The sequence below is a fragment of the Rissa tridactyla genome, chromosome 3 (genome assembly GCF_028500815.1).
Source record: "Rissa tridactyla isolate bRisTri1 chromosome 3, bRisTri1.patW.cur.20221130, whole genome shotgun sequence".
Taxonomy (NCBI): Eukaryota; Metazoa; Chordata; class Aves; order Charadriiformes; family Laridae; genus Rissa; species Rissa tridactyla.
This window is the reverse complement of record NC_071468.1, coordinates 16,176,926-16,200,866: the sequence shown is the minus strand read 5'-3', so window position 1 is coordinate 16,200,866 and position 23,941 is coordinate 16,176,926. Positions and strand designations below refer to the sequence as shown.

The following is a 23,941-nucleotide window of genomic DNA, read 5'->3' as shown; positions in this document are numbered from 1 at the left end:
GAGACAATATCAAACTGGTAAGTTAAAAGAACATACGAAGACTGTAAGCGCCCAAAAACCTGCACAGAGAGATCTCTGTGCAGTGCTGGTACTCTCTCCTCCAATCCTCTTGCATGCTTCTTCCATCCCACTCTTTCTTCTCAAATTCAGTTCCTGCTAACACCGACAGCCTTCCCACTGTGCCAAGCAGCCTACCTCTACCATCAGCCCTCTTTAGCCATCTTACCAGGATGAGCCTTTGTGGACAGATGCTGCTAGCAAGAAGGCACAAACAAACCAGCAGGAATAGCTGGTGCTACATCAAGCACACAGGCAGGTGCTGAAAGGTGTTGAGTATCCATCACTTACCTTATAATTCAGTGGGCTCAGGTACTTGAAACAGCCAAAACAAGTATAAGCCAAGCAAATAACAATTGTGATGTTGACAACTAGGAAGGTAAACATGGTTGTAGGTGCTTTAAAGCCTAGAAAAATATCCAGAGAATACAATATAAAAATACACAGCAGGAAAAACAAAAAAAACCTGAACCTTTATCTTCCCCATTTTCAGAAACCTCGTGGATTTTTTTTCCCTTAGAGGACTGGGAACACCACTTCCAGCCACAAACAAGAGAACCTCATTATGCACAAAGCTTGTTGACTGGTAAAACTGCTGAGAAAACTGTTTCCCCAGCTTCCTTAAAGGCCAAGAAAGGCAGCTGCAATACTTGAATGATAAACAAGACTCAGAGCAATTCTTCTCCTCCTCCCTCAGTCATCTATTCTGGACCCACTTCTAAAATACTTTCATTAATGATCTGTGAAATGTAATAGACATAGTCCATTTATTAAATATGAGGACAGCACCAAACTAGATGGGTTGCAAACAACTCAAAGGCAAAAAAAAAACCAAAAAACACAACAACAAAATACAAAAATGACGTTGATAGATTAGATGATCCCACCCTCTACCAAGGAAAAAAACCCAACCAAAAATAAACAGTGAGATGAAATTGTATGTAGAAAACTGTAAATAACTACAATTCGTAAGGAAAAATGAAATGTAGATATGAGGGAGAACAAACCTGTAGCACTACAGAATACAACTGATGATTACAAGCTGGAAAGCAGTCAATAGTGTGATGCTATCACAAAACATCAGAAGGGAAAAAAGAAAGCAAGCCTCTGGTACCTATACAAAATAATGTGGTGCTACTGAACCTTAAACTTGAGCAGCCTTGACTGTGTAGAACGCCACAATAAAATATGGACAGAACTGGGAGGAGCCCAAGGAAAAGGTACAAGAGAAGAAACTGGGTGAACATGAAATAAGCTGAAAGGCAATTTTTTCTTCAGAGACGGAAAGAGAGAGAGAGAGAGAGAGAGAAATAAAACTATAGTAAAGGACATATTCCATACTAGCAGCCACTAGTATAAAAAAAGTTATAATGATTACAGTGACTTATTATTCTTCAGGTCCACTGGGGAAATATTCTGAAGAAGTTAATCTCCTTTTGCAGCAAAGACAACTTGAATAAGATAATAGGAAAAAAGCCAAATATCTAGCTGTTTCCAAGCTTCTTTAGTCAAAACAGGCAACACCAACCCTCAAATATTTTTGTGGTAATCCCAGCATATGCAGTAGCACAGAGCAGACAAGTTTTACTTTTTAGCAGGCTATATAAGCCCTATGCAGATCTGTTTGGGGATGGTGGGGTGAACCACAACAAAACACACACAAAACCAAAAAAAAACCCCACAAACACGTCACTGTTCAAACCAAAGAGGCAAGTGAAAAAGCCTCCCTATGGGTATTCTGGAATGTCCTTTAGAAGAGGTTGTTTTTCTAAGTGTAGGTTACATCAGTATCTACCAGCTGGTGAGGCATGTCTACACCAAAGGCAATGTATGGTGTGAAGCACAAGGCAAACAGCAGAGATCAGGGAAGAAATCTCCAAAGATCAGTTTTCCCTGCCATGTGTCCTCAGCAGTCTGCCCTGCCAACAGCTCTAGAGAACGTGGGACTTAAGTGACTATCCCAGGAGACAGGGGTTGAACTGCAGATAGTACCGTTGCCTCCTCTGTTGAGAGGCCCAGGGGTGCTTTTGGTGTGTGATGGATGGATGGATGGCATGAGAGCTGAGGAAGGAAACAGCGACTGAGAAGGAAATAGATGACACCAGTACAGCCTATCACCTTCTGTACGCAGTCAAGTGATACTTGGTCCTGACTGAGAACTGGGATAGAAGTCCTTTCAGCCTAACAATAATATAATGAGTGAGAAAACAGAGCATTATCACGGTACTTTGCAACCAGACTGAAATATACCAGGCAAACTATGCAAATCAATGACTGAGCAATCAAGCTTTACACACCATAAACTGATTTATTTTGCAGATAAGGAAGCAGAGCACTCTTCCCCCTCCTTCCTTCTCTTTGGCACAAGAAGCAGCAATGAAATCAAAATCTCAAGTTCCCACCTCTCAGACTCACACCACTTGGCTAGACTGCCCCATGCACTGACAAATCACTGAAGACATCCCGTAAACAGGATCCTCTATACTGACCAAGCCAAACATGGTAACCTGGTCTGTGTTTCCCATTACTAAGTTCCACAACAAATGATGGTTTTACCACATATGCAGAACTAGAAAACGTTATTATAAAGATTTAATTTTTACTACACCAGGATTTCCTTCATAACAATTAAAGAGGCACATCAATTGCTGCATGTTTGGAGTGGATTCTTCTAAAGCATGGCCTAGAAATTCTGCTGTTATTTTAGAGGACATAGATTTGTTGGTCTTCCTGGTTGCAAAGACAGCTCTCAAAACAAGGGAAAAAACAAGCTCTCAGAAATACAGGTAATGCAGGGACATCTGCTCAAATCCAAGGACAGCCTGAAGCAAGAGTTCCAAGTGCCTTTACAACCACAGGGAGCCATCTCTAAAGTTAGATGTCAGTCTGCCAACAATATCTTTTTTACTACTGATATGCTAGAAAAACACAATGCAGGCATGGTCATTTGCCATCAGTGCTGTGAAAGCAGAAAAGAGGCAAAATACAGATAGATGCCAAGGGCCTCCTTCCCAAGAAGGGAAGCTCAGCTCCTTCCAGCATCATCCCTGTTCCATGCCAAATGCTTCCTCCTATATCATGGATAAAAAGCCATAAGCTATCGCCTACCTTTTCCGCTGTCAAAGCTGTTAGTACACCACAGCCAATCTATCAATGCCAAGTATTTGCAAAATACAGAACATCCCTATTTTGAAAATAGATTACACACAAACCATGAGTTTTTAAATTACAACATGGGGAGGAGAGTCACCATCTCACTGCAGTCTTCCATGTAAAGTTTGACAGAAAATGTAGAGCACAGCTCTTAGTAGCAGTAGCCAACGTTTTAGCAGTTTTTTCTAAATGACAGCTGTACAATAGAGGCAATAGCCAATTCACCCAGACACATTAAACTTATGCACAGACTACACAAATGCAGGTAGCGAAGCCAGAGACCATCTTAATAGAAAGCGCTAATTCTGAATAGATTTTTGTTTTATTTAATGATTTTTACTGTCTGTCACTCCACAGCCCAACTGTCCAATTCAAACTCTACAGATCTAGGGAACACATGATCTCCTGTAAAATGAAGAAATACGAAGCTCCATGCTAACAGTTTTAAGTTGACATATCAGCCATCTCCATCAGAGTACTTTATGCAAACTCCTGTAAGCTGCAAATGTTGTATAATTCAGTACCAGATATGACCACAATGACTCCCTATTTACGGAAGCAAAAAGAAAAGCCCACAAAGCCTATGAAACTTCACATGTAATTTAGGTAAGCTGTCAAGAGACAGAGAAGCAGCTTCTAGGTGGAAAAAGGTAATACTTACCTAGCCGCAAAAATGAGAAAAAATAGAGCCAGAAAAGGCAGAGAATTGGAGCTGCAAGGGCCTGATTCACAGCTGCAAAGTGCATCTTCTTCTCCAGCTTGGCAGGAAGGTATGCATAATAAAGGTTATAACGGTCAACCATGTGCTTCAGGAGTATATATATTAAACCTGTAAGGAAAAAAGGGAGAGCCAAGGATAGGTTGTTGAAGACTTGATAAAAAAGGAGCAATTCTGTGAGCAGATCTATGCTAAAAAAGTGACCGAAAACCCAGGTATCAATGGTGGATACAGCCCAAAGATGAATGGGGTAGAGCTCCATGACAGCAGCCTGCTCCTATGGTTGCTGCATCCCCAGCCCAAGACCCCCGGGGTCTCCCTGTCCTCCCCCTCTCCACACACTCCTCTGTAGCACCACTCGTGCTCCCAGAGAGAGCCCAGAGCTCCTTCCTAGTGCTGGCACGTGAGGCCAAGCCAGTAGGGAAGGTGTGGTAACTCCTCCACCACTGTACTGGTAAAGAATAAAGGTCTAACAGCAGCTTAACATCTCCCTTCTCAGCCTTCAACAGATTCATGACTGGATTTCAAGTCAACTATATCTTATCCCCCCACAAAAAAGCCAGTTACTGCTGTGACAGCCATGAATTGCAACAGCTCTGGTATGCAGTAGCACATTTAGACACTTACAACTGCACACAAAACGAAACGTAAACAAATATTAAGTACGCTGTTACAAAAAAATTGGCCACACTCTCCCAATAATATGGCTGTTGATTAAAACCAGTTCTAAACAATAACTAATTTAGTTAATTATGTTCTATCTAGCTCTCTAAAATTTTGCATTAGAAAAGGAAAATACCAATTATATAAAATGATTTAGCACTACTTATGACTGATAAACACGTTTCCAGAGTGGAAATATCTGTAGCTGCTGAAATGATTCTTTATACATAATTCTTATGACAGTCCAGAATCTCTGTGAATGAAAGATGCAATAAAATAAGATGTAGATCATGTCACAGTCACTAAAGATGGAGAACTGTCCATGAGTTCTAGACAGATTGCTAATTGCTAATTTCTTGCGTACCAATGTAGGATTTAACGGCTGGTACAAGAAGAAGAAAAGTAGTCAAAGCCAGATACATAGGCAACGTAAGGCAGAAATGTTAAGTTTTGTTTATGGGACAGAGATAAACCAACCAAATAAGAGAAACATTCTAGAAAAAGGAGGTCTGGGACTCAGAGAGAGAGGAGTCCTGTAGGATTGCAGCTCCATCTACACCACAGGGCAGCTGTGCTCCATCCACATGCCCCAAACTCCTACTTAACTGGTTCTCTAAGCCAGCAAATTTGCCACAGTAGACAGCATTTCCTTTTCCAGTCAAAGGGCAGCTATGGCATTCTTCAAGACCATGTCCCAGCAAAGCAGTCAGCATGTTGCTATGTCACATCCCTAATGTCGAAGGACCATGGAGCACACAGCTGTCCATGGCACAGTGGTGACCACAGCCCCTTTTTTCATTCTCATTCAGGATGTGGAATTTTAGATAAATGGTTTGCAGAAGAGCTGCAGTAGCAAAAACACAGATAGTTTTCCAGTCTCTTGCTACTGGATCAACATGCTTATTTTCATGCTTCATTTTACATACATCAGTCAAACTTTAGGACAAAAGTTATTTCAAATGTGCCTAAAGCATTTGGGGATCAGAATGTCTCAAGTCATGTTCGGCTACTCAAGGTGGACCTCCAGGCTGGGTACCCTCTGCAGCTTGCTTCTCCCAGACCTCAAGAACTCAGAGACAAAAATAATCCATCCCCTCATCTCCAAACCTACCTAACCTCCTACACTTCACTATTAAAAACCACCATCAGAGCTAATACACTCAAACTTGAGAAATAAAATAAGCATCTAATAGACATTAAATGTACTTTCAAATTCTAAAGGTAGTAAGAGAGGTAAGTAATTCACCATCATCTGCCCTGTTTTTCCACAAGAAGGGAAGGAAACTCAGATCCAAGTCCTAAGGGTTATCAGCATTTGAACTGGAATAAGAATGCAGAATTGGGCCTTCGCAACCTCCCGCACGCCCTCATCTCGCTCACGCAGTGCCCACAGCTCATTGGAAAACTTACCAAATGGGACAATGATGGGACACGTAATGCTATAGGCCATGATGACAGTGAACACGCACAACGTCCAGGCATACATTGCTCCAAATTCATATTCAAATGCTTGTTGCTAGGAACAAAAACAAAACACCCAAAACTATCTATCAATGTGTCAGGATTTACGAACAGATTCACTAAAGCAACAGTTCACCTTCTCTTATTCTCTCCCTGTGAGAGATCAGCTGTTTCCCTAAGAGGCACAAATGATGTATTTAGAGAGATGAAGTGTTATGCATTTTAAGCATCGGTACTTACAGAAAACATGCTGCTTCTTTCATAGCCTTGAAGTAATTCCTCAGGGAATCTGTTTTCATCTACAAGAAGCAACTACTTAAAACCACATGGCAGAAAATAATTGTGCCAAACTCATCTTCATCTCACTGTAGCTTCCATTGAATCTGTACTGTTCCTTGTGTTGGGTTTCCCAGTAGGGAAAGTTCAAAATATCAAAGCTTTGGTGCGGTCAGTATTCCCACTTTTTCCTCTTGGGATGAGGAAATCAAAATAAATCACTTCAACCAGAGCAAGGGGTAATACGCAACAGTTAACAGAAGTGAATGTTTAAAAGAATCTTTTAAAAATGGAACCCACCCACACAAAAAGTAAAAAAGAAAGAAAAAAAAAAAAAAGAAAGAAGAAAAAGAGGAACATGGGCAGCTGTATACAGGCTTAAGTTCCCATTGTAACACCTGGAATTTCAAGCTCCAAGATGACACATCACTTGGAAGTGAAAGTCCACCACTTAAAATGGAATATAGACAATAAGTATACATTTTGCTGGGTTTATGTTCAGATTAAAGTAAGTTGTACACACCAGCAGGCTGACAGAAGAAACTAACTATAGACAGATTTGAATTTAAAAACCCCTGAAGTTTAGAGAGCAAGATAAAAAAAACAGAATTATCTTATAAAATCCAAATCATAAAACTCTGACTTGGAGCTATGAAGAGAATAATACATGAAGTTCAGAGCTTGGGTTTTGATTTTTGACCATCTCTGACTTGAATAAATACCTCCCCATTATCTGTGCTGCAAATGAAGGGAGTATGAACCTGTCACGGATGAGTGAAACAAAAGCCATAAAAAAAAAAAAAGACAGGAGATGATAGTTAATGGTATGAAGGATGGGGGCTCCCACTGTTTCTGATAAGGATCAGTCATTTAATGTCCTCTTGCTAAGGAGGGGCTCTAATACCTGTTTAATATTTTTCCTTTCTGCTGTGGACTTGGCCATTATCATGCGTATGGTGTAAAGGATGAGGCCAGGGAGGCGCAGCAGCTCCATCCCATTGCCAATGAAAGCAGAGGCAATCACATAGTTGACAAAGAAGGCTCCCTGGTCAGGCAGAAAGACACATCTGCAAGGAAAGACATCAGATGCTGACTGGAAAGTAGACAAGCAAATACAGCATATATACAATAAATCCCTGTCACCTTTGAAACATCTTACTATAAGGGTAAGCACTGGACACCATAAGAAGTGGCTAGAAGACTTCCAATAATCTTGTTGAAAAAGCTATATCTATTTAGCTACATATATTTTTTATTTTATATTTATTTAGTTTATATATATTTATAGCTACGTAGCTATAAATGCAGTAACTGTAGTATACTGCAAGAACCTGGCTGAGTTGCAGTTTGGTTGAGGAATAAACTGTTCACAGAAAGATACAGCAGTCTGATGGGTGGCTGACAGCAGACAAGAGCATCATTTGATGTCTGCAACAGCAACCTGAGACAAGATGAGATAAGACTGCAACAGAATAATTGTCTCTCCAAGCTCAGTAACTCCTAATTGTCGTCTTGTTACTGATTTTGAAACAGCATTTGGAAACCTAACTATGTCCTAATAATTGCATTCTATTCTTTCCCTCTACCCGCAGTCACAAGAGCTTATAATAACCAATATCTGCAAATTTGCAATGCTGATGTGAAAAACATTCATGTTTCTTAAAAAATCAAGAGTCAATGGATTACAGAAAGAGAACTGCTGCTGCTATTTGGTCTCACTGTAATCCTTGGGAAGATCCCCTGTCCATGATACGCAACAATCCTCAGTGCATTTTCTGGGCTCCTCTCACCCGCATCATATTCCATCATCCTGTCCTTTCTTATCTTCTACAAAATTTGTGAGGTTCTGGGAAAATAACTGTGTCTCTGTTGACTGTTTGCATACATTAGCTTGCAGGAAAAAAGTATGGATTTCTTCACAGCAAAATCACTTGCGTTCTCCTCCCCTTATTCAGAAGCTCAACATCATCCCACAGGGTACCATCCCCAAGCAAATTTTAATAAACACTAACCAAGGTTACTCAACAGCAAAAAAAACCCCAAGTCCTAAGTATTCCTTTAGCAAACAGTTGCTAATACTTACTCCAGCCTAACTGCAGAATCAGAAGATTCTCTGTCAAACAGCCAACGGAAAAAAAAATCCAGGCTGCAAGAAAGACAGTTAATGTAATTCAGTCTCCAACAGCTTAGTACTGTGTAACATTGCTTCTCTTTTTAAGTAGTTCAGATCAGGATAGTGGATAGAGAGAATCCGACCAAATAATCTGACCACTAGTTTAGCTTCATCACAGTTACCGATAGTCAGAAATAGGAAAAGAGATACAGAATCAAACAAAACAGAAACGTCTACTTCATACTAAAGTTTTAATGTTTCATTTTTAGCAGTTATTATATACATATGACGAATATATGCTACCTGGTTAGCCAGGGAAACGATCAAATACTGTAAAGGTGCAAAGAAAAGGACAACTATAACTGAAGTATAAGACATTAGTCAGGAAACTGGGTTCTCAGCTATGATGGTGAGTATGGGCGACTTTCTATTAGTCTTTGATCTTACAAGGTCTTAAATTTCTTTGCAAAAAGAAAAGTCAGCCTTTGGAAACTTTAAGGGCTATGAGTCCTCAGAAGAAAGATGAACACTGAGATCTACTGCATAATGACAATATAATCATACACACGGGAGGGAGTGGGCGTACTTCAACTAGCAACTAGAAAACAGTTTTATCATATGAGTTGTCTCATATGATAAAAACATTACTCTGTTAAACTATGACTCTTTACCTGGTCAGACCAAGGGAGGGCAGAATCAATACCATGAAGATCAAAAATATGTAGACTTTATGCATCATTATTCTGTTCTCTGCAGATCTACCAACATAAAAATTCACCAAGTAAGAAACTCATACAAAAGACTTTCACACATGAAGGATCTTGCCCAGAGAATGTCAGCACCCATCAGACTTCCAGCTTCCCCAATCCATATCACATTGCTACAAGATACTCACAAAACAAACACCTTTGAGATATTCACTAATTTGGACCAAGCAAGTTTTCTATATCTTCTCAGGCAAGGAAAACATTTCTGAACATTAATCCAGACTCTGGATTACCATCACTACAGGTGTGCACCACAAGCAAGGGGATGTGTGACAATCACACCCAGTCTCTCATCCAAAGATACTCACATCTCGCAACAGCTTGTAAACAAACAACTCTTCAAGCGTTATGCCAAGAGGGATTAGGCAGTTCATACAAGGGCACCATTGCCAAGAAACCAGACACTTACACAAGCTACTTGACTGTCCTTGACAAGTGTCAACTCTTTGGGAACAACATGACATTACTAATGCTATACCCCTACTACAGTAGCAGGAACATCTATCTAGTGACACACTGTTGCCAGAAAAGTGCAGTTGCTATAAACAATTCAGACTGTTAAAGGTGGTATCTGATAGGGCATTAAAACCACAGAGGTTTTATTATAGGATCATGTAGCCCTTGGGCGCTGTGGAATGTATCAGTATAACTCTACCGAGGCTTGAAATCAGATCTGTAATCACTAGTGACTTTAGAAAACTATTTCAACTGATTGAGAAGGGCTCAAAGTTCATGCACGTAGTGCAACTACCAAAAAGAAAAAAAAAAAAAAAAAGAGTTGACAAAAAGCATACAACTTTGATGAATAAGCAGTAGATTCTGGACACAATGTCTTACAAGGGAATGATACAAAAGTAAGAGAATCCAAAAAATTTGACCTTAGAATATTAAAAAAAAAAAAGCATCTAAAGTGTCTGCTGGCATTATGTAAAAGATTGAGTGAAGTTGAGATTCAGTGTGCAGTATCATGCTTTTATCTGACTGTCGGTAAAACAGGGATGAAATCTGGCACCCCCAACCAAGCTGTGCCGAGTTCTCCAGGTTAGCAGCATGTCACTGCACTTGACATCTCCGAGTGCACCGGTTGTATCTGAAAATGTTGCATCAACATATCTGCTGGGCCTCGGTCTCATAGGTCTTCTCAGGTCACCACTAACAATATCCAACAGCAACCAAGTTGCGCACCAAGAGTTACATCCAGACAATATTTTCACATAAAACAGCAAAAAGATGGATGCCCTTTTTACAAGTAGCACCCCAGCAGTTGGAGCACTTTCTGATGAAGGGATTCTGGGGTTCTGTGATGTTCTCAGCCTAGAGGAGATCCAAACCCACACCTCCTGTCTTTCCAGAGAGCAAGCTAGTTATGGGATCAGAGGCACTTCCTGCGCTCCTGTTGAAGCTACTTCCCTTGAGGCTGCTTATACTGTTTTTTTTTCCTGATTAAACAGAAAGACGAGAGGAAAGAAGCAGCATACGTAAATCATGTCATCAGATTACACTTGCTGTATTCATTACAAATTACTTGAACTCAAAAGTGTTGGTTATAACATTAGAAAGAGAAGATGACAACATTCCCTGCTGTGAGAGGTCTGCAGATCTAAGAGCTCCAAGAAAGATAAGCATTTTCTCCATTTGTTTTAGTAACTCAGCTGATAAGGCCAAAACCAAGAAAAGTCTTGCTTACTTTGTCCAGTGGGACTCCAGCAAAGTTGAGTAATAGACAATTGTTGGTAGTAAAGCTGAGAAGGACCAGAGCAAGAGTGTTGGGAAAAACTGACTGATGATGGGATTCTAGTGGGGGGAAAAAAAGTAAGAATAAGTATTAAAAACATTTTAATGCAGCTGTGGTAGAACAGAGGCTGCAATATTTTGCTTTTTGTAAATCATAGCAGGTTGGACTGTGGAAACTATACTCAGATAGAGTCTTAAAATTAGTAACTGCTCAGCACTGGCGTGCAAGACAAAAAACAAGAATAGGATTGGGAATTAAATTCCATGAGAGTGAAGTCTCACAAGCACTTTTTATGTAGCTTACCCTAGCTTGGGGAAGCATTTAACATGAGCAGTATGCAAGAGACTTCAGCTGCAGTAAAAGTAGGACCAGATATATGTGCTGTTCTGTTTTGAATCCAATCAGCAAAATAAAACCATGGCATTTAACTTTGTAGTTTAAAACCTGAATTCTCACCTTCTCATCATAAAAATCAGTATACAAGTTGGACTTGAAATTCCATTTTTGGCAAAGCTTTTTGGTTACAAAATCTAGAATTATGTAAATTTGGAACGCAAATTTTTACAACAAACAAACAAGACATTTAAAATAATATAAAGTTTCAGATTAAATTACTTCAGCCTACTATCAAGGAACAAAAGAGGACTAACGTCCTGATTCTGGACATATGCCTTTTAATCAGGAGTTTCGTAAAGCAATCCCAAGAATTTTAACTGAATTTACCTTATAGACATTTTTTGCTTGTCTTACTATACATCTATCAGTTTACCAACACTGTGGTCTGATACATAGCTATATCCAAACATATGGTGATACTCACATTAAGGTAGTGAATTGGTTTAGTGACATTGAACTTGTCCATGGTTGAGATGATTATGGAAGGAGTCGTAAGAAAAAACAGCACAATAAAAAGAAGTAAATTAATGCAAGCCCATCTAAACCACCATTTCAGTCCACGCACTGAAAGATTTTTCCTGAAAATAAAAAAGGACATAAAAAGAAGCAGTAAGCAATTGTTGTTAAAGAAATATATACTATCTGTCAAGTAACAGGTGGCACTGCTTTTTTTAAATTCATCTTTAGTCTCATAGCCTCAAAACTTACATAACAAAGCACTACACAATTTCCAGTTGCTATTAGAAATAAAGAAAACTGTGCAACCTTTCTTGGATGATAACATAAATTGCACTTGCAGCAGAACATATTTAGTCTTTCATAACACTAACACAATGTCTGATGTAGTTAACGTTTGGGATGACATATTTCCACTGTTTAATAACACGGAAGTACTTAAGTTAGAACAAGAAGAGACAGAGAAGAAGATACAGAGAATTTCTGCAAGGAAAATAGCTATCAGAGGCAGAATCAATCTACCAAGAAACTGTGATTTGAAAAAAAAAAAAAATTAAATTTAAAAACCCTGCATCCATTCCTGCCATATTAAAACAGCACCCATAGGTCTTAAACAGGTAAAGTTCTTAAATGCTATCTGAAATGGTTCCCAAAAGGACTGGAACGATCTGAACCACAGCCAAAGCCAAATACTTAGAACAGACAAAACAGGGATACAGAGGCATCCCCAACTACGACAACTCTTTTTATGAGCCTAGGTAAGTAACTTGGCAAATTCATAAAAGCTCTGCAAGTGCTTCAACCCACAGAGTCTCAACAATCATTTCCTGCGTCCATAAGACAGTGCTTGAAAAAAGGAAGATGAAATGAAGCGTGCATACACGGGAGAACCCTTTCATGAAAAAGGCAGATTAAACTGACCCTATTTGGAAAGCAGCTTGCAAGAGATTTTTAATTCGTGTCTCAAAAGACACAGCTAAGATTCATGGTTGTTTGCTTCATGGTTAAAGATTCTGTACTTTATTCCCAACTGCAGAATTGTAGTTCGAGAGAAAACCTCTTAACTATTAGAAACAGATGGCATAGTCACCTTGACAGGAATTTTATATTAAAATCATTAGGAAAAAAGTGTACTTTTTTTTCAAAAAAAAAAGTTACATACATGCAAAATACAGCAACTTGTACATGTGTGTCTCACTTGCAGTTTTGATTTGGGCAATAGAAGTGTCACAACAAATTTACTGTTATATGAACAGGGGATTATATTGACCCAACCCTAAATTACTTGCAAAGCAACTGGAAAGTAGTCATTTTTAGCCTATAAGCATGACAGAAGGCAGCACAGAAACAGTTTAATTCAAAAAGCATTTATCTATTTTCTGACACACTCCTGTAAGCAGTGGTTAAAGTCTGGGAAATTTACTGGGTTAATAAAAAGATATTAGAAGACAGACCATAGTTCATAGAGTGGAGCAAGTTATACTTGTCATGTGGCAACTCAAGAAAAATATACATACTTGGAGAACACTCAGCACTAACATCCAGTTGCTTCCTCCTAATTTCAATAGTAGATACGCACTAACCTCAAAAAATGGAAACACTGAGGCACAGACATTAATAAGCTGGATGGGGAGCGGCGGGGGGTGGTTTTGGTTGTTTTTTGTTTGTTGGTTTTTTTTTTCTAGTTAACAGGAACTGCAGGTGGCCAAACTTTAGTCAGCCTCTGAGAGGCCTCCCCAAGATCAAGGAAGAGCACCAGTAACGGAAATAAAGATGTAAATCAGCCACATCCAAACACTACGTAAAGTCTTAAGTTTAGGGTTAAAGAAAAACACGCTCAGCTCCCTTCTGCTGTCCCCATTCTTCACCATATCATCAACAAGTGGATGCAAGGCAGAATTCTTACCAACAAATATTCTCAGGATAAGGAGCGTACGTAACCTCCCAGTTTGACACGCACAGCTCCCTGCTGTAGGATGATGGCTGGGGTTCTCCTTTACATTTAATACTCTGACATTTGCAGGCATTGAAGTCCTTAAGAATACTGTAAGGAAGAAAAAGAGGATGAGGATTTTTCCAAATTTTTACACCTGAAAATACTGTATAAGTAACGAGAAAGACTGGGCATAGTGATACAGGTTTTTTACTTTTAATAACCAGATATCAAGACAGTACTTAGACAACAATGTAACATTATATTATGTATGTAATGACTATCATATAAACAGTTACTACCACAGGTCTTTGAGATGTGCAAAGTTGGAAACAAGAAGCAGTCTCGGTTTGAACTGTTCAGTACTTCCACCAGCACAACCAACCACAGTGACTCATATTAAAAAAAAAAGTATTTAAAAAAAATAAAATAAAATCAAAGCCCAAGAGTATTGTAAAAAATAAAAATAAAGACTGCCAGTTCCCCAAACACCCCTTTACATAATTACAGCTGTTTTCAAATCAAAGCAGACTAGAGGATTAGTCTGCACGCCTACTTCATTACACTGGTATCAAAACTAGCCAATTTTGCCTTGAGTACCAGTTCTCAGAAAAATTTTTACCACACTGGTATTCCCACAATTTAAAATATTACTCTCTTTCACCAACTCCTAATATAATCGCAATACTTGATTTTACCTTCTAATATTAGAGTTGATCGACAATCAACGTATTTAAACAAAATTTAAACATGTCTAGAATAAATGCTTTCAAAGATTTCTCACAACACAGCAACAGAAGCGCTAGGCATGTATTCAGAGAGAGTACAACTGTGTGTGTGTAACTGCGTAAAAGAAGCTCCACTCCAGATAAGCCCTATTACACTAGCATGGAAACAGTATATATTATATTTGAAGAGGTAGACTCTCAAATTCCTGAACATGCTTGTTTCTCAGTTGTGCTCTTAACATAAAGAAAACAGGGAACCACACACATGAACACCAAACAAAACAAAACAAAAATTCACCCAAACCCCAAGTCTTTACCTTACCAGAACGCAAGTAGTGATGTCAAATTGCCAGCATCTTGCAGCAGCAAGTATTCAAGAAAGTTAATTATACTTTGACAGTTCATTTTTAAAAATACATACAGAGCAAGCTTCAGCACTACCAGCCATACTACCGAGTCCCACCATTAACCAAGCTTCTACAACCACCTGACTCCATGAACCTCGGTCCTGGCTTCCTGTTCCTCCCATCCTATTTCAGGGCTCCGTGGAATAACTGCTACTAACTTCCTAATTTGACGGTAGCCTCAGTTTCACATGTAATTTAATCTAGTTTTCCAGAGAATGATGTCCACTGCATCAATTCCAAGCTAAACAAACTAAAATATTTTCAGTTCTTGAAATCAGCTCAGAGATACCTGCAGTGCAACTCAGAACACACGCCCAGAGACTATCCCATCGATATCGTATATGACAAACAAGCAGATAGGGAAGGAACTTAAGTGCTTATATCTTCTTTCAGTTTCACATCTTAAAATGTTATTTCATGCTCTAGATTCTATAAATATGGCCTGTAACATTACAAAATTAGGAGGGGGGCAGATTTCACCATATAATCACTATTCAGTTCAAGAGCAGCAAGCAAAGCTTTCTTCAGCATCTCCAATCTTTGCAAGAGTTTTACACCCTGGACTTCCTTGAAAAAAATCCTGAAAGACTGGCTCTCTAACATGATTTGAAGGTGAAAAGAATGCAGACAATTTAAATCTGAGAGTCTATGAAGAATAATAAAAAAGCATGATGTGTTATTTTTGTAATACAAATATTACTCTGCTTCCCTGTACCCACTTTGTGTTAATAAAAAATGTTCACGAAATGCCAACAGAAAATGAGAGGCTACATGCATTTTCTCTACAAATGACTGAGTAAAAAGCACTGAACAACCTCTGATATTAGGCCTACACATAGATCTACAATAACAGGTAAGAGATACATAATGTGTATCTATCACGTATGGCCAGGTCAGTCACTGACTCTACTTCGCTGAGATGACTAACTAGCAGTGTAATTTGCACCCACTGTGAGAGTTTGGTAATTGGACCATTTGGCACGGTAGAAAATGAAGAAATCACTAATTCGTATTCAAGAGCCAATTAGTCTGTCCTACTGTTAACCTACACTGATGGACTGGATCCACATAGAAGAGAGAGGGTCCTTACCCCAGTAAATGTCCAGAGACATTTGATATTTTATCCCAGTCCAATCCCTTCGATATTTTCTTCACTCAAAACATAGAGGCTAAATACACACTTATAGGAAAACTTACCAGAAAGCAAAAGCAGACCATATCCACAGGATGGTGGAGAAGGAGAAAGGAAGAAGAACCAACATAAGCAAACAAGCGACACAAACAGATCAGTTGTACTATTATAGTTAAAAGAGAACAAACAAGGCAGCAGACAAAACTTACTAGGTTGCCATGGATTTCTCTTGAAATGTTACAAAAGCCATTCCCAGTGGGTTATTATGAACAGCTTGTTCTTCTTTTGAATACTCTTCCATCAGTTCATTTCTAACTTTGGTATAGTAATCTACAGCATCCTCCTGTACAGGAAATTGATGACTGTTACATACAGCCAAGTACCAGATGGATAATACCTTCATTAAAATACAGCTTACACAAACCATAGTGTCTCTTCCTCATACTACTTCCACAAATTACAAATCAGGTCACAATGGAAAGACAAACAAATGGGAAGTTTTTCAATTTTTGCACTAAAGTTACATTTCAAAAGTTTTGGGGAATTCCTTTTCTGTAGAGTGCAAGAATATGACGGATGAGTTATCTGCAATAAATGAATAAAGAATTTTCTGGAGCTCAACAAAATGTCACAGAAAAATTCTTCTCCCCTATTCTAATAATCTACCTAGCCATAACTAAAATTGAACACAATCTCTTACCCTTTCACATCCTTTCATTTCACAACAGCAGAATTGACCACACGGCTTAGGGTTGATTTGGACCCGCTTGCCATACTTCTGATGCAGGTGTTCATAGTAAGTCAGGCTTTTTTCTGCCTGTTTTCTGGACAGAAAAATACATCCATAACATTTTGCAGGAGAACAGCATCAGCATCAAGCTTAAGAAGAATATAATCCCCAAGAGATAAAAGTTATGTCTAAGACTGACAACAAATTAATCAGTCAACAGTTATATTCATATACCTTATTTTGGCTACTTGGCATAATTTATTTTCAAGTCTGTAATAGCATTATACAGCCTATGCCTGTAGTGAGATTCCAGGAAAAAACCAACAATGTATAGCCCAGAAGATAACACTTTTTTCTGCTATGATCAGCACGTCTGGACAAAGAAGCAGGGTCCCAGAGTCATTAATTCAATAGTTGGGTTTTCCACTTTGCGTTGCCTGACAATAATTAAATAAGTACACTCATAAATAAATAATCAGCAAGTCAAAGCTTATCTTATGCAACACACAACATCTCACGCCCACATGAAAGAGGCTGAACCCTACAACTCACTTTAAAGCACAGCTGAATCTAACTGAAGTCCAGACAAGAACTTTAAGAGTAGAATTAATTTCTCATATGCGCAAACTTAGTACTACTGGTATATGTGTATTAAGGACTGGCAAAGCATTCCCAAAATTATGCTAAACTCAGGTAGACTACAAAAACAAGTACCTTTTTTTGAAAAGACGAATAAGCTTGGCTACATCATAACACAGCTGGACCTCCAGCACAGTGCAGGTTGGGTAGGCAGCACTGAAAAGGAAGCAGTACAATAAGAACACAAAGTACAATGAAGAAACTGTTTCAAAGAGCATCACTGATGTCTGACTGACATCTCAATCACTCATTTCATTTCTGAATGAGGTATCAGAGGGTGGAGACTTCCAGAGAGACGGTTAATGAAAGTTACTTTAATATGAGATGTGCAGCATTATTCCCAAGTAAAGGCCACGTGGGAGCATAAATGGAAATTGTGGATACAACCACTTTCTTAGATTCTAATTTTAAGATCAGCTAACTAACTTTATTGAAATATAGTCTTTTCTCAATTCTGTCTAAGGAATAAGATATCCTTTTAGAAGATGGATACTATAATACGAATTTTGAACTGTGCGAAAGTCAAATAACATTTCTGCTTGGGCAGGTAAAATGACTAGGACAACTTTAAACCTCCTGTTCGTAATGATGCTACTCAAGCACGGAACTTACGTGAAATGGCCGTGTATTGTCTCTTCTTTTGCATTTTTTGGAAGACCAGTTATAAACAATGTGCACTTAACCTGCAAGAGAAAATGCAACTCTAATTTTGAGGAACCACACCATGAAAGAGAAAACAAGAATATGAGGAAGGCAGTGACACAGCACAAGTAGCTGTGTTGTAGAGGGGAAAAAAAAGTAGGAAATTCTGATTTTGATGGGAGCTGCATCTATTCAAGACAGCACCATGTTCACCTTCTACATTGGTAACAGGTTACACCAAAATTTCACAGATCCCTCCCCAATCTGCTTCTCTCCATCCATTTTCACAACTCACTCAGTGGAGCTTTGCTTTCAGTGAATTCTTTCACACTTATGTCACATTCTAGCAAGCAGGAGGCATCTTAGCAATCTGCTTTTTTAGCATTATCCACTTGCAAACATGCTGTATGGTGTTTTTTTCACCCCAGTACAGAAACTTACCATGTTTTCTTCTTTATATGTGACATACTTCATGTGATGTCTCATGAAGACAACAGTCAAAATCAGGTAAACAACAGCAAAAACTGTGTGCAGCCAAAGAAGATTATTACTGTGGGACAAAACGTTATGAATATGAGAAACAGGAAGAACTAATTGTCAGCCTGGTAAAAGCAGCCATCAAAATCCTAAGCATGTCAGAACCTCTCATTGAACACAAAACATGAAAAAAGGTAGTTACTAGTAGTCAGTCACACCTACGCAGATGCATTGGCCAGCCATTAGGGTTACTTGCTTAACATAAAATTCTACGGGTAACAGACCTACAAAGAAAACAGATATTCTACTACATGGGCATTTTTAGGCAGCATTTGGCTTACACCTTCTCATTTGGATGACCAATAGGACACACCATGCTACTTGCCAAAATGTTCTTATTGGCATTATTAGTTTCTGTGCTGAGTGCATAATCGAACTCTCTTTGAGCACAATCCTTACTCAAATTGAAAACAGCCTAATTCAGGGAGTAAATTCTGCTTCTCTGATAGCTCCTTCCTCAAAGATTACAGAAGTTCTGTTCTGTGAGCAGTTCTTCAGTTTTGCAAAGAGCATTAATAATTACAATTAACTTAAAATACAGGAACCTATTTTACAAATAAAAATGCCAACCAAACAAGAAATCCCTGCTAGTTACTAGGATTCATAACACGGTTAAAAAAAAAAAAACACCAAAGGGCATTGGCAGAATGCTACTGGACATAGTAGCATGGATAGATGTGGATCGATCAAGTATTAAAAGAGAAAAACTGAAGAGCTTTGTATCTCAACTATTTTATAGACTGTTTTTAAAACACATAGAAGTAATTTTAATCATGATCTCGGATGGGAGAGATATGCACACACAGAAATCTGATGCAAGAGAATTTAAGTCATCCAAGTTACACATTCTAGTAAAGCTGTCAGGTTTATTTTCCTTCTGAAGTATGGTTTCTTTTAATGTGGAAATTTCTGAAAATAATATCACTAAATGTGTAGTCATTAGCCAAGAGAAACATGTGGTGCAAGAAGTAAGAGCTGAGAGAGTAGAAGCCAAGTCTCCAGATTTCTTATCAGCACTGTAACTGCATAGCCTGAGGCAGAACGTATCCCAGTTTCAGTTGATGAAGCGTGAATAAGTAATTCCTACCCCATGAGCCATGCTGCAAGTATCAATTCATGTGTTTAGAGACTATGTCAGGAAACAGACATAAGCATAAAAGTACTCTGCAAGATTTACTTACCCAGTTTGTAAGTTTACTATAGTTGTTCTTCCAAAACTATAGGGATCTTTATCTAAGAACAAAAACAAGTAGCATAATTGGCTGGTGCAACATTCACATGCAAACTATCAGAAAGTCAGCTTTTATTCTGTTTTTTTAAAATGTTTATATACTTCTTTTTAATGCTGAGCATGTTCATTGTTAAAAAGATTTAGAATCATAATCAATGCTGGTTTACACTGCATTGCACTTTAAAGTTGGAAAAAAATCTCAGGATTATACCACATTCAGCCCATCAAGAGAAATAATAGATTATTTTAAAAATCTGAATACTAGATCCCAGATTCTCCTTCCAATCTCCCTTCACATCCATTAAGAACATTGCTTAGAGATTTGAACTTATTTCCTTCACATCTTCACCGATTTCTTATCTCAGTTTTTTTTAACTGCATTAAATCAGTGTTGACAAAATAGCACTGATAACCTTACTAAGGTCAACAATGAGAAAGTCTATACGACATTGTTTCTCTAGACTGTCAAGTATTTTTAAAAAATGATAATGCGAGTGAGTGAAAATTGAGTACGTGTTCACAAAGGAAAAAGAGCTAAGTGTATCTGGAAAGCTAAATAATCTTCTGGCATAGACTGTTAAACCACATTGCGAGTTAACTCATCACAACAGAAAGAACTGCAAATGCACAAAATCAACATATGGTGCAAGTGGAGGAGGAAGGGGAGAGACACTAAAAGTTCGTATTTGTTTTTCAGCTGTATTTCCTAGCATCACAAAAATTAATGCAGTAAAAAACATCCATTTTGGTGTAAATATACAGGTAGTAACTAGACCAGAAGAGGGAACTACATTCTGTAAATTCTTTGAACACATTGGCATCTCTCTCTCTACTTTACGAAGGAGGTGAAGACAGCAACTAGGGCACCAGTAGTGCTGGATTCGATTCTGTAAGACTAGTGTTGGATTTGATTCTGTAAAACTGGCTGAGAACACAGAGATGGAAAGCAAGGAAGAAGTGACCGTGAAGTGACAAAGTGTCCTTTGAAAGAACAAAAAAAGAAAAGAAATGCAAAAACAGAAAATAAGAACAGCAATGGTCATTAAGAAAGCAGATATTAATATGAACAGGTAATTTCTAAGAAAGAGCTCATAAAATGGAAATCAGAGATGGCAGTTCCACAAAGAAACAACACTAAAGGCACAGGTACAATGTAGCCCATTACAGACCAGGGCTAAGTCACAAGGCTCTTTAAAACACAGGCAGGAGTAAACTGAAAACAAGAACTAGGCCACATTATTAAGGACAATAGAAGAGAATAAATTATAGGGACAAAGATCAGCAAGGTCAGTACACAAAATAAGATGCAATAGTTGTGGTATAAGAACAAACAAAACAAAACAGAAGCTTGAGAGCTCCTGGGAAAACCAAATGAATTATTGCTTCCCACCCCCCCCCATCACTGTTTACCAAGATGATAAACAGTGAACAAATCTGTAAACATGATCTTGACAAGACTGATATAAAGCCAGGTATAAAATGGGCTTATAAGGGCTCATTACCAAAAATGGAAGTGTGTTTAAACAGGATTTAACAGAGTTCAGTCCACCATTATTCTTACTAGCCACCTGAAAGGCAGACTAGAGGACACACTTATTGTATTTGTTGAGTATGAGTTAATAATGGAAAGAGGTAGGTGTCACAGTAGCAGACATAATCAGGACTAGACTGCAAGAAACATGAAATAATTCTTTGTCTTGTCAGCACTGACAAAATCTCAGCAAGAAGTTTTGTCTGGTTTCAAGCTGCAAACCAAGAGAGAAGGGAACAATGAGAGACAGTCTGGCTAGACAGAAAAGAAGTTCAGAGGATGGCTGATGATTTTATGATCAGTCAAATGGAAAACATTTCTCGTTAATTAACTGGTCTGGTTTATCAAAGAGAGAACCAAGCACAGATGAATTGATAATCCTCAAGCAGCCAAAAGGATACTGCAAAAAGGAAAAGAATAATCTCTTCTCCCCAGTGATCTTAAATTGCAGCAAAAGAGATTCAGACTGGACACCAGAAAAAGATTTCTCAACTGTAAAGACAGTTTTCACTGGCAATCACCACCAATAAAAATCATAAAGAATGCCTAGATAAGCACCAGTTGAGAGGGTATAGGTCAAGTTAATCTTGCCTTGAGCCTTCTAGGTCTAGCCTTCTGTGTCTGCATGTAGTCTACCATCTTGTTTCTGGCAACAGCTTTTGCCAGACATTTAAAGAACTCTCTGCTCTCACACAAGTTTCACACAAAATGACACACATCAGACTGAGGTGGGGGGAGAAAAACAAAAGCCAAGGTTTACCAAAATAAATCCAAAAAGCTTTTGCAGCAATATAAAATACAAAATTCTTCCCAGAATACAAAAAAAAGTCTTACCAAGTAGATCACCCGATAGGTTGACAGGCAATATGACACACACAGACAAAATGCTGACAGCAATCAACAAGCAGATGATGTGACGCTGGAAGGCAAGGTAATGTATGGCATCTTCACCACATCTCTCATGAATCTCGTCATCGCTGCATCATAGACAGAAAAGCACATGGTCAGTCTACTTAATATCCTTGGGGTTTTGGGGGGTCATTTCTGAACATACACTAATTTCTCAGTCTACCCAGTGACATCTCCATTAATCCCTATCCATTTTCAACATGGTTGTGTCCTTTAACTCACAAATTTAAGTTCCAAAAGTGTGTTTTTCTTGTGCAGTAACAGCATACAAAAAATAAAATGAGGGAATCTAAACCAGAAACAAGTAATCTGAAAAGCAAATATAAATCCATCTTCTTTTCTATCAGCCTAAAAGAGGACAAAGCCATTTGCTGTGACCTCCTGCTTTATGACAGTCACAAGGTGTTCAGCCTAGCTCTCCAACTTTAAGATTGCACTGTGACAGTGTTCACTCATCTCCATAAAGGCTCCCCATGAGGAAAATGACAACAGAATCACCTTACTGTTATGACATCCAATTAACAGAAGATATGAATGGGCTTTGGAATGAAACCCTAATCACCTGTCCATTGTTAGCAGGACAGATCATTAAAATAGGAGTTCTTGGAAAATGAAGGAATTAAACTAGCAAAAAATGGAGAAAAATAGACTGAATCCCCACCCCTTTTTTGTTTCAACGTAACCCAAGCTAGAAATTGATTTTTAAAAACCATGATTTACTAAGCCCCAAGAGATACAAAGAATGAACATCACATGTCTAACACTCCGCCTCTAGGAAACAGTGGGGATGGGCTTTTCCTAGTCAGTTCCAGCCCCAACTTAACAGCCAGTTCTCCACTGAAACCCTTGCAGGGAAACCCTGTTTCCTGCCTGGGGCCTGACTGGCTTCAAACAGGGTAACACCCACACAGTACTCTTTGAAGGGTAAAAGCCTGGAGCCTAGTTATTATCTCAGAATCCCAAAAAATGCCATAAATTCACTTAGGTTCACACGCTGCCACAAGATCAGGATGTCCCTGTGCTGCCAGCAGAAGGCCAACTGTACCCTGAAGAAGTATTCCCATGAGATGACCTTGTTTTCATATTCTTTTTCCACCCCACCAAAGGCACCTGTATCACTGTTTGTATTAAATTCTATCTACTCAAGAAAAGAAAAAAAACACAACCAACCACATTTTATTGAATGGAACCTCCCTCCTTTTTAATTAAAACATAGAGCAAAGTAAACCACGGCTCACTATTTCTGTTTCATATACTTACTGCATCCGAAAAGCAGCTGTCATCCAAGAACAAAACCCCTATAAATAAAGAAGGAAGCTTTTAGGAGCTAAATACAAAAAACTATAGCCTCTAATCTGTACAATTAAGAGAAGTGTTTCTATTAAGCCAATCTCTTAGCTAAAAAGCTGGCAGTTTGTTGCTCTGAAATCATCATTCAGAAACACGCAGAAAAATACCTCATACTCTACATACTTTTTACAAGGTACTTCATATGTGTGTCTTCAGAGAATATTTAAGGATGGGGTTTTTATTACTTGCACATTTATTGCTTGGGCTTCTTAAATTTATACAAGTGTGCCCAAATCCCATCTCCAATGGACACAAGTCAAGATTGAGGCTACTAAGGAATTTTTTTTTTTTTTTACAGGATTGTTTTAGAGCAGAAAAGGTGATTATTTTTTCCCAAAACCATTTCCAGGGACTCTCCAATTTCAAAGATAAGTTCC

At 38.5% G+C, this 23,941-nt stretch overlaps 1 protein-coding gene across 3 annotated transcripts in view; it reads right to left on the bottom strand.

Annotated features, from left to right (window-relative positions):
• The window catches only part of TMEM63A (transmembrane protein 63A), a 49,175-nt gene that overhangs the window by 18,117 nt on the left and 7,117 nt on the right, over positions 1-23,941 (bottom strand). For 2 of the 3 annotated variants that reach the window (XM_054193724.1, XM_054193723.1), the window contains exons 6-22: positions 23,475-23,512; positions 22,140-22,282; positions 19,725-19,776; positions 18,448-18,556; positions 17,977-18,047; positions 17,440-17,520; positions 16,696-16,819; positions 16,205-16,338; positions 13,702-13,839; positions 11,764-11,917; positions 10,896-11,002; positions 9,113-9,199; positions 8,412-8,474; positions 7,233-7,395; positions 6,002-6,107; positions 3,872-4,039; positions 349-464 (exon numbers count right to left, since the gene is read on the bottom strand). In XM_054193724.1, the coding sequence (XP_054049699.1) occupies positions 349-464; positions 3,872-4,039; positions 6,002-6,107; positions 7,233-7,395; positions 8,412-8,474; positions 9,113-9,199; positions 10,896-11,002; positions 11,764-11,917; positions 13,702-13,839; positions 16,205-16,338; positions 16,696-16,819; positions 17,440-17,520; positions 17,977-18,047; positions 18,448-18,556; positions 19,725-19,776; positions 22,140-22,282; positions 23,475-23,512 (1,854 nt within the window). Of the gene's footprint in view, positions 1-348; positions 465-3,871; positions 4,040-6,001; positions 6,108-6,292; positions 6,352-7,232; positions 7,396-8,411; positions 8,475-9,112; positions 9,200-10,895; positions 11,003-11,763; positions 11,918-13,701; positions 13,840-16,204; positions 16,339-16,695; positions 16,820-17,439; positions 17,521-17,976; positions 18,048-18,447; positions 18,557-19,724; positions 19,777-22,139; positions 22,283-23,474; positions 23,513-23,941 lie in introns of those variants that run through there. The other variant, XM_054193725.1, reaches the window with a different exon arrangement.